This window comes from Hypoxylon trugodes, assembly GCF_022578975.1.
Source record: "Hypoxylon trugodes strain CBS 135444 unplaced genomic scaffold F4822scaffold_4, whole genome shotgun sequence".
NCBI lineage: Eukaryota > Fungi > Ascomycota > Sordariomycetes > Xylariales > Hypoxylaceae > Hypoxylon > Hypoxylon trugodes.
The window spans coordinates 2,743,530-2,758,709 of record NW_026250019.1 but is presented as its reverse complement, the minus strand read 5'-3'; the positions used below and the strand labels follow the sequence as shown (position 1 = coordinate 2,758,709).

General features: G+C 46.8%; 5 protein-coding genes across 5 annotated transcripts; 4 read left to right on the top strand and 1 right to left on the bottom strand.

Moving 5' to 3' along the window:
• The first annotated feature begins 1,256 nt into the window (after positions 1–1,256).
• F4822DRAFT_222834 (kinase-like domain-containing protein) lies at positions 1,257–3,046 on the top strand. The gene has a single exon (XM_051454025.1). The coding sequence runs from the start codon at positions 1,608–1,610 to the stop codon at positions 2,742–2,744; it is 1,137 nt and encodes a 378-aa protein (XP_051315838.1). The 5' UTR covers positions 1,257–1,607; the 3' UTR covers positions 2,745–3,046.
• On the bottom strand, positions 2,912–7,315 carry F4822DRAFT_222825 (ankyrin). The gene is made up of 4 exons (XM_051454024.1): positions 6,915–7,315; positions 6,643–6,851; positions 6,017–6,580; positions 2,912–5,957 (listed from the first exon to the last, which is right to left on the bottom strand). The coding sequence occupies exons 1-4, from the start codon at positions 7,064–7,066 to the stop codon at positions 3,079–3,081; spliced, it is 3,804 nt and encodes a 1,267-aa protein (XP_051315837.1). The 5' UTR covers positions 7,067–7,315; the 3' UTR covers positions 2,912–3,078.
• Positions 7,316–9,261: 1,946 nt separating this feature from the next.
• Positions 9,262–11,127, top strand: F4822DRAFT_222811 (uncharacterized protein). Its single transcript, XM_051454023.1, has 2 exons — positions 9,262–9,980; positions 10,039–11,127. The coding sequence occupies exons 1-2, from the start codon at positions 9,433–9,435 to the stop codon at positions 10,985–10,987; spliced, it is 1,497 nt and encodes a 498-aa protein (XP_051315836.1). The 5' UTR covers positions 9,262–9,432; the 3' UTR covers positions 10,988–11,127.
• Positions 11,128–13,429: 2,302 nt separating this feature from the next.
• F4822DRAFT_222722 (uncharacterized protein) lies at positions 13,430–14,757 on the top strand. The gene has a single exon (XM_051454022.1). It carries the CDS (start codon positions 13,654–13,656, stop codon positions 14,332–14,334), a length of 681 nt encoding a protein of 226 aa, XP_051315835.1. The 5' UTR covers positions 13,430–13,653; the 3' UTR covers positions 14,335–14,757.
• Positions 14,371–15,045, top strand: F4822DRAFT_443071 (uncharacterized protein; the record flags this gene model as incomplete). The annotated part of the gene is made up of 2 exons (XM_051463067.1): positions 14,371–14,680; positions 14,738–15,045. The coding sequence occupies 2 exons, from the start codon at positions 14,371–14,373 to the stop codon at positions 15,043–15,045; spliced, it is 618 nt and encodes a 205-aa protein (XP_051315834.1).
• Positions 15,046–15,180: the final 135 nt, after the last annotated feature.

The window sequence follows — 15,180 nt, the reverse complement described above, 5'->3', positions numbered from 1 at the left end:
GGGTAGGTGGTATGGAGTATGGATCTTGGAAAAGGGATGGATTGATGGGTAGGGTAGGGGTTATTTTTGGGCGTGGTTTTGGGCGTGGTTTTGGATGGGTTGGGGTGTGAATATCTGGTTGCTTGCTGAGTTTTGCCCTTGGGATATTGCACATCTTCAACACCGGGTATAATATCGAGGTCAATTCGACCCAAATGTTTTATTCGTGTATTAGAGCCCCCAATGGCTATAGGGAACTTTCTGGTGTATTGCTTGTCGGGTCGGACAGGCTTGGAATGGGGATAGCAGACCGGGATGGGCAGGTTGGGACTCGCTATTATCCGTCAACCCTCCGTAACGACACCACTTAGGGGAAATAGCGAGAGATCAAGTCCCTAAAACCACTGGGAGTGTAGATTCTGACATGCTTGCGCTGCAAGTACCGTGAATTAAAGGGGTGAGATTGTTAAGAAGGCCGCAATTTGTTTAGGCGAACTTCATCGTGTTCCTATCCTTCGGGATCTCGTCCGGCTGCCGCATTCGCCATACCCTTTTCGAGTAAGGCATAGACGTATTGCGAGAATGCCGGCCAGCTAGAAGAACTACTCGCGGCCTATATGTCGATAGCCATGGGGCCAGGTTCCTTCGCTTCGACAGGGAGATGAATGCCTAGAGATCACGAGACTTAGAATCGGATTTCGGGTTCTATAGACGACCGAGGTGACGAGGCCCTTGTTGATTTTTAAAGACTATAGGATATATTTCTACTTGAACTTTGGGCCACTAGGCAAATAGAAATGATAATTGGTGGATACTTTACGACTATAGTGTGGTGTTGTACTTGATGACACCAGCATAGCGGATCGATTGCGGGATGTGTTGCCCCGTTGAGGCGGAAAGTCTCCTTGGATCGGGTTCAACATACGAGATTATACCAAAAACGATTGTCATTCCTTACACCGCGTTCCTTGGGATGACGACGATCGACAAGATAGAGTTGTGAAGGTAGCGCACGCTGTGCTTGTTGGCGGCAGGTACTAGACGTGCTGGTACGTGTTTTGACTCTTTCAATTCGGTATCTCTCCAATACGTGGACAAGATAGGCTACTGATGTATATGAGGCAATTTGCATCGCTGCCGCCTCGATATCGCAGAATCTATGGACTCAATTAGGTATGATAGGTTGGTCGTATAGCCAAGCCAATAAATAGAACATAGCCCACAGGTTATCATGGAAGTTCTAGTCTTAGAGTGGAGTTACCTACTACTCAATGTTAGGAATATTTTATGGCTTCATATATTCCTAATACCAGGTACCTATTTAGGTACTTAGCTAGACTGCAGTGTTGTATCCAAGTAACCACGGATATGCGGTTAGCGATTTTGCATATCCCCTCTCTAATACAGGAGCTACTGGCTAGGAGTGTTGCAACCATTTCTCAAGTTGGTATGGTCTCGTTATCCATGGGGTCGGCTTTCATCATGGTAGTTGTGCTTCCACTTATATTTAACCGCCATGCGGCACTTTGGTTAATGTTTTCCTAAATTCTCTCATGACGCACACTCAAAGTCAATACTATCTAAATCCCCAGCCGTACTAACTTAGCCAACACTCAAGCCACCTCAAAATGGCATCTGCCCCTTATCCCGCACCACCAGGAGCAAGAGGTGTGTTAGGATCTAGCGAACCCTTACCCTTGATACCTCAAGAGATCACCACGGAATGGTGTACCAAGGTACTAGGACACAAAGTCAAAACGATAGCTATAACGAAGGAAATCCACGCAACCGCAAGCAAGCTTCTCGCCGACATAGTTTATGAAGACGGAACTGATACATCCGATGCCCCAACTAAGATATGTATAAAAGGCGGTTTTAATCCGGCTTTGACATCGCTTTATCCCGCGTTGTTTGCGGCCTATCGCCGGGAGGCTGAGTTTTACTTTTATCTCGCGCCTATCGTCGACTTGAATCTGCCTCAGGTGTGGTATAATAGCACCGACACAGTCTCCGGCCAGGGAATCATCGTCATGAGTGACTTGATCGCTCAAGGATGTGAATTCGGCGAGCCGTTGAAGCCGTGGCCTGTTGAGAGAGTCCGTGTTGGAGTCGAGGAACTCGCTAAGTTGCATGCGAAGACGTGGGGTGCCCCTGAAGATAAATTTCCCTGGCTAGCCGGGGATAAGGTGACGGGAGGGAATCCCCTCCAAGGAATGATTATCTCGCTTCTATCTCCTGAAGCTTGGGAGATACGCTTCAAGAAGTCTCCTGCGCCGCCTTTACCGGAAGTCATTGCGGATCGCGAGCGTATGTTGAGGGCTTTTAAAACTATGTGGGCGACGGCGAATCCGAAACTAAGAGCAATCCAACACGGCGATTCACATGTGGGAAATACATTTATTGCACCTGATGGTCGCCCTGGATTCATAGATTGGCAGGCTCCCTTTGCGGGTGTGAATTTACAGGATGTGGCGTATTTCGTGATCGGCGCATTAACTATTGAGGAGCGTAGGAAGCACGAGGCCGACTTGCTTGGCCATTATCTTCGAGCATTACATGTGTACGGCGGACCCAAGTTTGAGAAGGAGGATGTGTGGCATGATTATAGAAAGCATGCGCTTCATGGGTTAGCTTGGTCACTCACAGCGCCGGGGATGCAACCTGACGAGAATATTTTCGTTATGACGGAGCGTCACGCTGCGGCTGTGGAGGATCATAAGACCTTTGAACTGTTGGAGTCGCTACCGGAATATGTTAAGGGTTAGTTAAATGCCTTTTAAGTCTTCATATGCGACATCGCTTGTCGGGATTCTTAGTATCTTGAGATGCAGTCTAGCTCATCAATAGCTGCTTCCCGCTTTTATATTGTAGGAGATCTCCAGTCCTAGTCTTGGTTTATGGTGTAGCCTTGGTTGCGGATGAAATGAATGTTCTGTTTCTGGTGTTATGGTATGAAATGCTAAGAAACCTCATGAACGTCAATAACAGATAAGAAAAATACAGACCCAAATAACCACCTGTGCATCGCGAAACTATCTATTGATCTCGTAGGTGCGGGGCTGGTGTTTATACCGCTGTCATCGGCTCGCCCCAATAATTTCATGTCATCTCCACATCTTGTCCTTCCCACGGAATATCGAGGAAGGTATTTAGATCGATGTCTTCTGTGCCCCCAGGGAATTGATCAATGGTAGGTTGGGCAGCCATTCGAGTAGCCATCAACTCAAGTATTTTATCCCGGCAGCCAAAATGCCCCCAATCTTCCGCAAGGCGCATGGCTTTCTGGCATTGCTTGTCGTCAAAACTACCACGATTGGCGTTCCATAGGAGTTGTATCATATCGAGACGGCCATTCTCAGCGGCACCTTCTAAGGGCCAGCGCCCATATTTATCTCGCGAAGGTGGGATATCGAAGTTAGCCCCACGCTCAATGAGTAAAGCCGCGATGGTACAGTTACCTGAGATAGCTGCCAGTTGTAGTGCAGTAGCGCCATTATTAAGCGCAGGTGCCGCATTAACTTCAGCCTTTTGTCCAAGTAATAGATGAACGATTTCGAGACTGCCCATCTCCGCAGCCTTTTGGAGTGGGGTCCGTATTAGCCCTTGGCGGGCTGGTTCGTTGACTCTAGCTCCATACCGAAGGAGAAGCTGGACAACCTCTACGTTCTTTGTTTCGATGGCGTCTAGAATAGCACTTTGCTTGTAATTAAATATCCTGGAGAGTTCCATTGATACAATGCCATTCGCATCGGCACCAGCATCAAGTAGCCTCTTAACTATTTGAATGCGATTACCTCTTAACGCTTCGTCGTCGGGGTTAATTGCCTCTCCAAATGCAGATTTCCTATAGAACCTAGATGAATCGAAGTCAAAACTGGCTACTTTAAAGGCTAGAAGATTGTCTAGGCTTTTCAGAGCTGCTAAGAGTGGCCCCAATGCAGTCAACATTGCCCTAGAGATGTAAAGTGGTTGTCCTTGTGGGTAGACTTCGCGAAATCTCTTCACAAGTGGTTCGATCATGGAGGGATGCCCTTCCGCTGCCTTTTCGAGTGCGTACGTATCGGCTGGGTCTACACCAAAAGCAAACAAGTCGCGAAGCAACGAGACATCTTCACGCTCTACTGCAAGACATAGGGCCCGGCTTAAGGTTTCCTTGTTTCCATGACCCAACTTCAGAATTCTCCAGAATAGATCTTGGCGTCCTTTCTCGAGGGCAAGCTTTAGAGTTGGGTCGCGGTAGTTAATGGATAGATGATGAGAACATGTCCCTAGAATATCCTGCAAAATCGACTCGTTGCCCCATTCAATAGCAGCAGCTAGAACTGATGAATACTGAGGATTATTGTTTTTATCCTTCCCCGCTTCGACCCGCTCTGTAAGTGTACTGGGGTGGATCCCGCTTTCTATCATGTATTGTACGAGGCGTAGTTTCCTCTTTTTCATAGCAAGGTATAGCGGGAATGGTTTCCAAATAGTACAATAAAGCTTGAACTCAAACTTGGCGCCAACCACCAAAAGTTTCCAGGCGATATCATCCAAGTCGTGAGTGATGGCGGTCATAAGGAGAGGGTTCAATTGATCCGAGTCAGCGTTGGTATCCATGTCCAATACCTTGCCTGCATACTCAGGGTTTCTCGCCTCGAGGGCTGTAGCTGCCAAGTCAATTCGCTTGCTGTTATTAAGGCGGTCAAGAACTCGTCTCTCTTCCAAAGAGTGGACGAGCTCTTGCTTTCCAGATGCAACAGCGGCGATCAGTCTAGCCTCTTCCGCCTGAACTTCTACAATAGATTTCTCTTCGATGATCAAGTCGACCATTTCGTGATTTCCATCCATGGCAACTGTATGAAGTACGTCATCGAGGGAGGAAACGAATGGAAGTAGTTGTTTGATCATTCTTGCATTGTTGCGTTGTGCAGCGCTCTTCAAAGCATCGATGAACATCCCGCGAAAGTGATCTGGGCATTGAGAGTCATAAAGTTCTCGACAACGTGTTATGAATGGCCCAATTGCGTGCCAAGTATCCTGATCTAAGTTTACTACCGCCTTTTTTAGGATGTCTGAATCCAGAAAGCGTTCCAAAGACACCTGAAGGGTGAATACGGGAATGAGAGCCGCCGCCAGACGTGGATCGACAAACATTTCGAGTGCGTACACAATAAGGTCCGCTTGTATGGTAGCACCTGCTCTGACGAAGGCATTGATTAGATCTAAAAAGCTTTGATCGAGTGTAGATCGATAATTGCGATAGCCCCGAACAAGATAACATAGCGCATAATTAGACGGCGAATCTGGCAAGAACAATGTTTCCAACTCATATGACATATCAATCAAGCGCTCCGCAGGTGCACTCAACTCCCTCGGATTACTAAATGGTGAGCCCGATGAGAATGACTTATGTATATCGTAGTTGCGATTAACGAGAAGCTTGCAAATCTTGAATGATTGTGACCGTGCGGCTTTTTCAAGTGGCGTATACCTTTTCCCATTGTCGATGCATACAGCTTCATTCACATCAACTAGGCCACAATCCAGTAGTAGTCTGACGACCTCGACATTGTCAGCCTCTAGAGCCATTACAAAGGTATTCTCGGCGAGTGATTTAGCGGCGCAGCTCGAACCGGAGCGCAGAAATCGTATCAAAAACGACTGTACACCGCGGTGACTATTAAGAAACCTCAGGACACCAGACATAGGTATATTTTTGAGGCCTACGAATCCATTCATGATAGATATTAGAAGCCTGCTGTAGAAGCGAGTCTCAAATGCATTGTTTTTTGATTGGATGGCAAGTTGGCTCTGCTCCTCTTCAACAAGTGTTTCTTCTGATAGAAGATTTCTAAGGGCTTGCTGCTGCGGCAACGTGCTGGTTTTCGGGTCTGACGGGGTGATGTCGGTTAAGAATTCTGCAACTAGGAGATAGGGGGCAGTACTCGACATGGTGTTATACGGAGACGGGGAGGACGCGGTGCTGAAAACATCTGCCAGGCCGTATTTATATTAGCTTTAATGTAGTCCCCAAAGTATTCATACAACTGACCTTTTAGGAACCTAATTCTAACTTCAACAGATGGGAGTTGTCCTATCCATTGCTCCCTCGGGTACCGTTTAGTGTTTGCCACGTCTGGTACCAGAAAGGCTGGTGAAGAGATGCATGGAGGTGACAGCGCTGTTGAGCCATGGGAGTTCCATGCTATTGGCCGAACATGGTTCGTGCTAATACACTCTATGATATCCCCAAATGAAAAGTCGACAGGATTTAATTCGCCCACAGGAGACATACTTTTCGGGGATCCGAAGCTACTGCCGACCTGTCCTGAAGTCTCGGAGCTAACAGACACGTTTATATGGGTAATATCCATGGTAAACGAGTTTAGGTGCTGAGGAGTTGACATATCCAGAATATCGTCAAAAGCATCGGGTAGTGGAGCATCAGCATCGTAATCGAAATTAAGAATTTCGTCCGAGGATGATCTCCCCATGTTTCCGCTCGTCAGCCCATGGGACGCTTCGGATAGAAAGCCTTGGGAGGTCGAGTGCTCGGGTCCGTTCAAAATAGGAGTTGTCGCGTTATTCATAGCTGCCGTCTCATCGTTGCCGGCATCTGCGTGTATGGAAAGTTGATCAGTCCAGAGATAGAGATGCTCACGCGGCAATACTGCTCACCTAATCTTGGTTTTTTATACTTGCTACGCGCATAGCGACGAGATCTTTCAATCTTGGAAGGCGTCATCACTTTGCCTGAGAGGCGTAGCGGAAGTGTCTGCGCACCCTCTTGACTCCCGTGGATCCCTGAAGCCATTCCATCCAGTTCTTTCGAGGAGAAATACTTGCGTATGCTCCATTTCTTCAGTTGCGTTTCGTATTGGGATTTCCTAGCAAAAACGTTAATCGATCGGCTTGATAAAGGGTAGGAATTCATATTGATGCGCGCTTACGTTGCGGTGAAGCCTTCGTTCTTCATTAACTCAATGACCCCGCCATTGCCGCGAAGCTTTAGCTCTTGATCCACGTATAACTCGATAATTCGGCTCTTGCGGTTTTCCCAATCGTGCTGTGGAATCTGTTGAGTCGTTGATGCTCGGGGCATGATGCACAGAAGGGTTGTCCGGCTATTATTGACAAATTGGTCATTTCCAAAGCCGTGTTCTCGAGATTAAGTAAAACCTCTTGGTCTTATAGTGCGACTCTAAAGATAGGTGCTAACCATCAGATTTTGCGCGGAGCCTTGTTCCTCCCATCTGTCTAGCAGTCTACCACCAGCATGACGTAGCCGACATCTAAACTGCATATCAAGCCTAGGAAACAAAATCTGTAATGGTTCCATTGGCTCAGCAGGCGTAAGGCTCTGGTACGCGCTCTATCCGACGATATAATATGCCTCGAAGCCTTTCCGGTTTCATTTCGTGCTGATGAGATTTTGTCAGATTCTTAAGGTACCTAGGTACCTGGTCAGATTTTGTCAACGCCACGATTGCTAGGGTCATACCCGCTCTGCCGCTACACCGAAAAGTGCACGAGGCTGCGAGGTCGATCAGTTATGGAAACCAGGTACGGAGTATTCACTTGGTTGCGGAGTTATGATTCATTGTATGGATGCACATAACCCCTACCATAACCTCATTATTCCATAGCATTTTAGCTAACTAAGGCAACCTTCAAGATTGAATGGGACTCGTTAAGGTAGGGCCAAGAAGGCCTTTCGAAACATAATATTTTGGTTGAATCGACGAAGCAGCGAAGATAAGGGTTGCAGCTTCCTTTTGGGTATGTACCTATGGTCCGCGGATGCGGGCCGGGCCGCACCCCCACCCTTACTGTGACAAGGTTCCTAGGTGGGGCTGGCATCTAGGCACTCCTAGGGCTCTTACCTAGGTACCTAAGTATACTTAGCAGTGGGTAACATAACTGTCTGGTATAGACATTATGAACCCCAACCTGCAGAAGAAGATTTGATACAGTGAAAGGTTAAGGAGTTGTTTCATCATCTAATCCCCATTTCTTCTATTTGTAGATCTACTGCCACTGCAAACAGCTTATAACTAGCATCTCATTCTACTCAGCTAATCAGCCCGGGTTTCAATGGAGTTTAAGCGCCCTGGCAAAGGGCTTTGCATGGTGGTGTAAGAGACGTAAAAGTCCTACATGAAGAAACGTTTCTATCATGCGCTGCCTTACTTTATGGTGATGATTTCAAGAAGATTTATACACCAATTAATGCTTGTGTATAAATATCTAGGTAGGTGTTTGAGAGAATCTTCGCATATGCAACTATACTCAGCTCGCAGGGATTGCGCTCCCAAGATAAGTTCTCTCCATACCTCCCTCTCTTCTTCAGCGCAGCACTTTGTTCTTTTTTTTTTTTTTTCACATTTCATGTTTGTATTCGCAGATAAAGCTAGATAGTTACACGTAAAATACTACTGGCTATGAAGCCAGTATTACCTCCGAAATCGACTTCACAGACTCGACATTCCACTGAAACGGGTGTAGCGGCGCTCCTGAACTACAATGGAGACTTCCCCGCGCAACAGCCTTGACTATGCGGCGGAAGACGTACCGTAATTCAACCAGGAGACAGCCAGCCAATCCAAGCCACTTCTTGTTCCAGTGGAGAGTGAGTTGAGCTTTGGCTATGCCAAGGTTGAGATACTCTCCAGGTATATCCCGGAACTGGATGAGAAAAACCCTCGAGCCATCGCTCTTCGTATTAGAATGGCTAAACGAACCACGATGCTAACACTGCAGTTGGTGGTTGCATTTCTCGTTGCCGTGGTCAGCTTCGTCGTGACGATTTGGTCTATCATGACTTTCCCGCCTAGTTCTCGAGGCGTGGGGACGTATGACTTTGGAAACTGTTCTAGGTTGAGCAGGCTGAATAGCGGTATCCACGTTGTGATGAACGTTTTTTCTGGTTTGCTTCTTAGCTCGGAGAACTACTGCATGCAGCTCCTCGTCTCGCCAAGCCGGGATGAGATAGATAAAGCGCATACTAAGGGGGTCTCATTACGAATCGGCGTCCCTAATGTGAGAAATCTCCGGTACATAGACCGTAAAAGGGTCATGGGGTGGCTAGGTATTGGTGTAATCGCAACACTTTTACACTTCTTGTGAGTTATCTCTCAACGAAATCGTCGGGCTTTGTAGTTGACGTGCCTGTATAGTTGGAACTCAACCATATTTACATCGATACCCGTGGTATCAATTCCGCGAGGCGCGGCGACAAGTGACTTCCGGACCGCGGCGGATAATTGGACAACCAGCAACCCTCTACCACCGCGATGGTGATGGAACTTTCCAACTGGTCATTGGCCGGGTGCCACGTATGATCTATCCCCAATTTATTCTTTGAAGGCGGACGCAGCAAACTTGACCCGATTAGAGCCTCGGGAATGCATCGACGAGTATATCGACATATTAAAGTCAACTAGGGCTGTCTTGATCGTCGCCCGAAACATGACAAGTATTCAGAACAACGGCTCCTCATTGGTCGATGGCTGGATGACTGGGTGGGATTACTGGGATGCAGGCAACTACTGGGTGTGCTCTGCATATGATCCGGGGTATTATACCTTGGTCTGTAGCCGAGAATGGGCGGACAGCCTTGTCGGTGACTCGGTAATCAATGTTGGGGACAGCAAATCAAAGCAGCCAAACATTATAGTCGACTATTGCTTAGTAGGCGACGAGGGCAATAATGAGGAGAGATGCGGATTGCACTACAGCACTTATATCTTGGCTATCGTCTGCACCTGCACCTCTCTGGAGTGCTTACTCGTTTTCTGGACAGGCAAACATTTTCGCTACGACAAAGAGGCCGGCAGAGTCAAAAGACGTCGACGGACTCTGGTCACCATGGGAGACGCAATATGCGATTTCCTATATGAGCCTGATTACCACATTAGTAAACCTTCTTGCCGAGTTCGAGCCGTGCCTTGGTTGGAGCGCCGGCATTCCTGGTTTAAGGCAGTCAGCGCCAGTACATGGATCGTTTCATCCATTCTGTCTGTATTTCCTAATATTATCAACAGGGTCCATACGCTGACGATATTTGCGATGTAGATTTGCTATCGGGCTAGCACTACCTACCGTTTTCATGAGCCAATACGTTAGTCATCTCAGTAGCATAGGCGTGAACATGTCCCTGTCCAGTATTTGGCAGATGGGCTTCAAGGTCAACTCAACACTAATAGGCTATTCGTTCTGGCGAACTACTAACAAAGCCGTGGATCTGATTGGGAACATCCTTGTTGCGAACAGTCCTCAGGTCATAGTGAGTTTCATCTATCTCTTCTTTAACAACATCTTGACTAGGCAGCTCGTGGCAGACGAATGGACGCGCTTTCTTCGAGAAGATGGGAAGAAGACCCTTCGTGTAACCTCGCCTGTTGGATTGCAACGGTCCTCATACTTCCTCTCGTTACCGATGAAGTACTCAATCCCCCTGACGAGTGCTTCGGTCGCGTTGCATTGGCACATTTCGCAGAGCATATTCCTTGTTCAGGCCAGTACGTTCGGCGCTGGCTCCAAGGGAGAGTGGTTATCTGAGTTTGATGTGTCGGCCAGGGGATATTCTGTTCTGGGTGTCATATCCGGTGTTAGCTTGGGAGCTGTCTTAGTGTTAGCACTTGTGATAAATAGTTTCGCAAGGAATTTTCGGGATATTCCTGCCGGATTCCAACTTCTAGGGATGAATAGTGCCGGCATTGGCTTGATGTGCCAACGGCCAGCGGACGACACGGATGCGTATCTATTTCCTGTTAGCATTGGCGTTGTGCCTGACCGGGATGCACGTACCCAAGGCAGGCTTGCGTTCTCTACATATATTGGACTCCAGCGCCCACGGGCCGGATGCCTGTATTCACAACCTCTCTTAGTGAAACGCGGGAAAAGGGTAACGAGTGGAATGTCACGTCTTAAGAGGAAGGTCATACAGCTCGTGGCTAAGCTGAAAGATTTCCTGCGGGGAGATGTTAGAGAATATGATGTGGCGTTCGATACAATGAACTAGGAAGCATTTTCCGCCGAGGAATTATGAAAAATATGCAGCGATTAAAACAAGTCAGGTAGTTACCTAGGTACCTAGGCGCTAGGTTAGGTAGGCAGAAGGACGTCAAAAAAAGTGTTACTGTGCGTAGTCTCATAGAATGGACAGTGTGATACTGTACACCTTTGACCAATAATATTGCTCATTTAGCACAGTCCATGTCCGTGCCGAATCGCACAGTGACATTTTTGACGCCCTTCCGGTAGGTAGTTCACCTTTACTTTAAATTGACTTGATTAGGTTCTATAAGCTAACAATTTTACAAAGCTCATTAAATAGATACAGATATTGACTTATAAGTATGCAATTTTTGATATTTTCTTTAGGTAAAATAATAATTTCAAAAGGGGAACCAAGGATAGAAGCAGTGGGAACAGACGGTATTAGGAACCAGGAATGGAAGCGAGTTTTCTAGATCGATACGGGGTTACATCTAAGTTATGCCTGTCATTCCTGCATAAGAACTTACGTCACCACAGTAGACCCGCCAGGAATTACACCTAGCGCTCGGCCGGGCACGGGATAGAAACAGGTGGACGCGTCATGGCCAAAGGCCTTTGGTTACACCAGTTACACCAAGAAGCCTACGAAGTGGATCAATTATAGAGAACCGTGAGCGCCGGCTAGGGAGTACGTATCCATGGATATGGTTGTCTGCCTACCTAGGTAACTACAAATATGTGAATACCTAGAGTAGGCTTTAAATCTCATATAGGGGGTATGGTTCCAGATGCGGGCCGAGCCGCTCCCTACCAATTTATGAGGCTAATACCTGGATAGGTAGCTGGATAGGTACCCTAGCCCTAGAGACATTTCTTCGTCTGTAACATTTCTAATATATCAACACATAGCACAGCATTCTTGTCGGTTCTTAGATGTGTACTTGCAGCAGAATTACTAAGAAAATGCAAAGTTAACAAGAAAAGGAAAATCCGACGCAATAAAAACAAGAGTCGGATTGTCAGAGACATGCTAACTAGATTGTGTTACCCGACGGACCCCCCATCTTCTCCACCGACTTTCGCCTTGCATTTCGTGACACCACACTTAGGCCTGGCCTTTACAACTCGACCAGCCTAAGCCGGTATTCAGCAGATCGGGGGACCCAACTGGCCCGAGTCAACTCCTTAGTGACGTATCTGCAGAATACGGCTTGTGTCAGCAGTGTTCGTGGAGCCTAACAGCCTCTTCCATGATTACCTTACGTTTGAACAAAGTCCATAGCTGAGTTGCCAGCGTGACAATATTGAGAGCGACACCAAGTGCCGAAAATAATAGGAATTGGAACTCAGAGGCTCCTTGACGAAAGTTCACGACTTCGACAGGAAGAACGCTACAGTTGGAAGTAATCGACATACTGCCTGGCACGTACAGGCACAGAAGGTTGTATGATGAAGTGCGTTGTGCGGTATTTGATGGAGGAGCACGTTGAGTTGAGTAGGTCCTTATATCATAATGGCATTAGGTAAAGGAACTTATAGCTTCTACACTTCATAGCCCTTTCTTGATTGAAGATAGAGAACAATATCCGTATCACAACTTATTCTGGTTGCCATAAGATTTTGTACTAGAATTTAGGAATCAGGAATCAATTCAGAAATCCGATACGTAGGTACATGTACCGCTAGTTCAGGAATCATGACTGAGGCGCAGACCTCGGTTCAAGAATCGGCAAAGATTCTGCGTCTAACTAATAGCAAGGCAAAATCCATGGAATGCCTCTACTATGTAGCTGCTTAGGTAGGCATTCATTTAGGTATATATTCCCAATCCCACAACAACCGACCAACCTCACAGCGTTCGTCCTTTTCGCTAAGCCTAGTATCTAAGGCACAAAATTGTATCAACGACAAACGTGACAATCTTCCGAACCGAGACGACCTCGTCGACGTCACCGGGATGGCTTGACCACTCAATCAGAGAGAAGCCGCATTCAGTTTTGTGGAGATTTTTGAAGGGTAACTACTATGTCACAATGTCGAACTGAGCAAAACTAACCGGTTGTGAAGGGGACCATCTTCATTGGCGAATCCGCTAGTGGTAAAATATTCCATATACATCCAGATCCTGGCGAACGCGTAAACGACGATGCTTCTCTCCAATGTCGTGTACTACGGCGTCGGCATTGGGCGTCTTCTCAAGGAATTTATTTGAGGAAAGCCCAGGTGATTATTTTGGGCTGACTCTACAGGGTATCTGTGCTTTCAGCTTTGTGAAGGACTGGAGAAATGGCACCCTTCTACTTCGGATTTGGGATCATGACCTGCAAGATCACGTATGCGACTCCCTCTCCATATCTAGGTTCGGCGGCGTGGGCGTGCAGCTAAACATTGAAGTGTTACTGTCGTCCTATCCGAGTTTCAAGAGACACCTCGCCGAATTAGACATGCGTAGAGCCCATCACCCTTCTAAGCAAAATAACAGAGTTTATAGCCTCTTCCGTCTTCTAGCTGTTGACTTTCTAACCGACGAGAATACTTTCGCAAGCTTCGGTCTCCAATAGTTGCGCGATAGTGGATGCATCTCCAACGACTGCTGGGAGGATATGCAATCCCGTAAGACGAAATGAAATCTAGATTTCTTAGAATTCTGGGAGGATTCATCACATAGCGAGTTAGAGGTAGGAGTTGATGAACCTTTGGAAAAAAGTACTACAAATTGAGACTGCCGGCTCATTAAGTCCACATAAATTTGTGCTGTCGAAAGTGGAAGGATTGCTGTTGTTGCTCAAACAGGAATGGCAGGAATTACTCCCGAAGATAGAGAATGTTAATGAAGGTGATAGACAGGCTTCGGGCTGGGAGCAGACACAGAGATATTGCCCCGTCGCAAGGAATTTTCGTAGGCGCGTTCAGGTCTACTTTCGAAAACAACGCATCACATTGCAACGTGCAGCGCGGCTCGGGCGACGCGACAGGGAATTGTTCCGTGTCGTATCGTCAATACTTGCCGGCGGCGCCGAGGAGCATTGGAAAACTGGAATCCAAACCATTGGGAAGATTATCCGTCGCACGCCCAATTATAATATAGAAGAGATCATAAGCTGCCTTATGGTAGCAGACTCTATGCGACGCTTAGGAGAAGAAAAGAAAAACAAGGAAACTAAGCTGTCATTCGTGTCGGCAACGCAGTACGTTTCCTGCCAATTCCTCCGTCACAGATGCTCTATATACGCCTGGTTCTTTAACGATTTCGGGGTCTGGAGGCGGCTTATCCCTGCAGAGACGGCGCCCTTGTTCGACAGGACTTCCCATTTAATCTGGACCGACGAGATCAACGACATAGAATATATATCTCCTTGTAACTTTTAGGAAGATGATGAGATTCTGTCTTATCTTTACGAATCCATGTCGAGCCTAACCTCTGACACTGTCGATCTCGCTATGATCGAAGGGTGCGAATTTGGTGTACCAGATAATGCGTACACTTTTCGACATATCCATCAACAATTTGGCAGTGAACCGGTATCTCATGAACCCCTCGGGTATCGCTGGACACATTTGAAATGCGAGGAAAGGCCTGATCGTATCAGGAAGCTTAGACCACCAAATCAAATTGATAAACTTGATGTCGCCAAAGTATCAATTACGAAGAATGATTTGGTTCTACGAGTGGCATGCGCCGCAGTTTTCACAGTCATCTTTATCTTCTTTTGCCGTAAGTGCCTCTTAATTTGGAATTTAGCATGTCGACGTTAATTTTGATTGTCCTTAGTACTTCAAATCACCGAGGAAGAAATTAGCGCCTTTGGGACATTCCTTAACGGCTTGTCTGGCCTCGAGCGACATGCTACTGTAGTGAACATTTATCTCGGTCTTTTAGCTCTCGTGTACGTGGATCCATGCGACAAAATTACATGTCTAGGTTGCAAAGCAGAATTCAAGAATTCTAGCAGCTGCGGCATGCACTGGCGAAATTATTGCGGTTGGAATGGATTTGAATTCCGATGCGTATCCAATTATACTGGTTGTGGCTTCAAAAACAGGCAAATTTATAACGTGAAGAAACATGCCCTTTCTTGAAAGAAACATTTAGTTTCATGATGGACTTAGAGTAGGCGCTAGAGCATGGGAAGATGAGAGCGGGTGGGGGCTGTCGGGTATCTGATATAGGAATAGACATACTTAAAACTACATAGGTAATGCTGAGTTTTAATA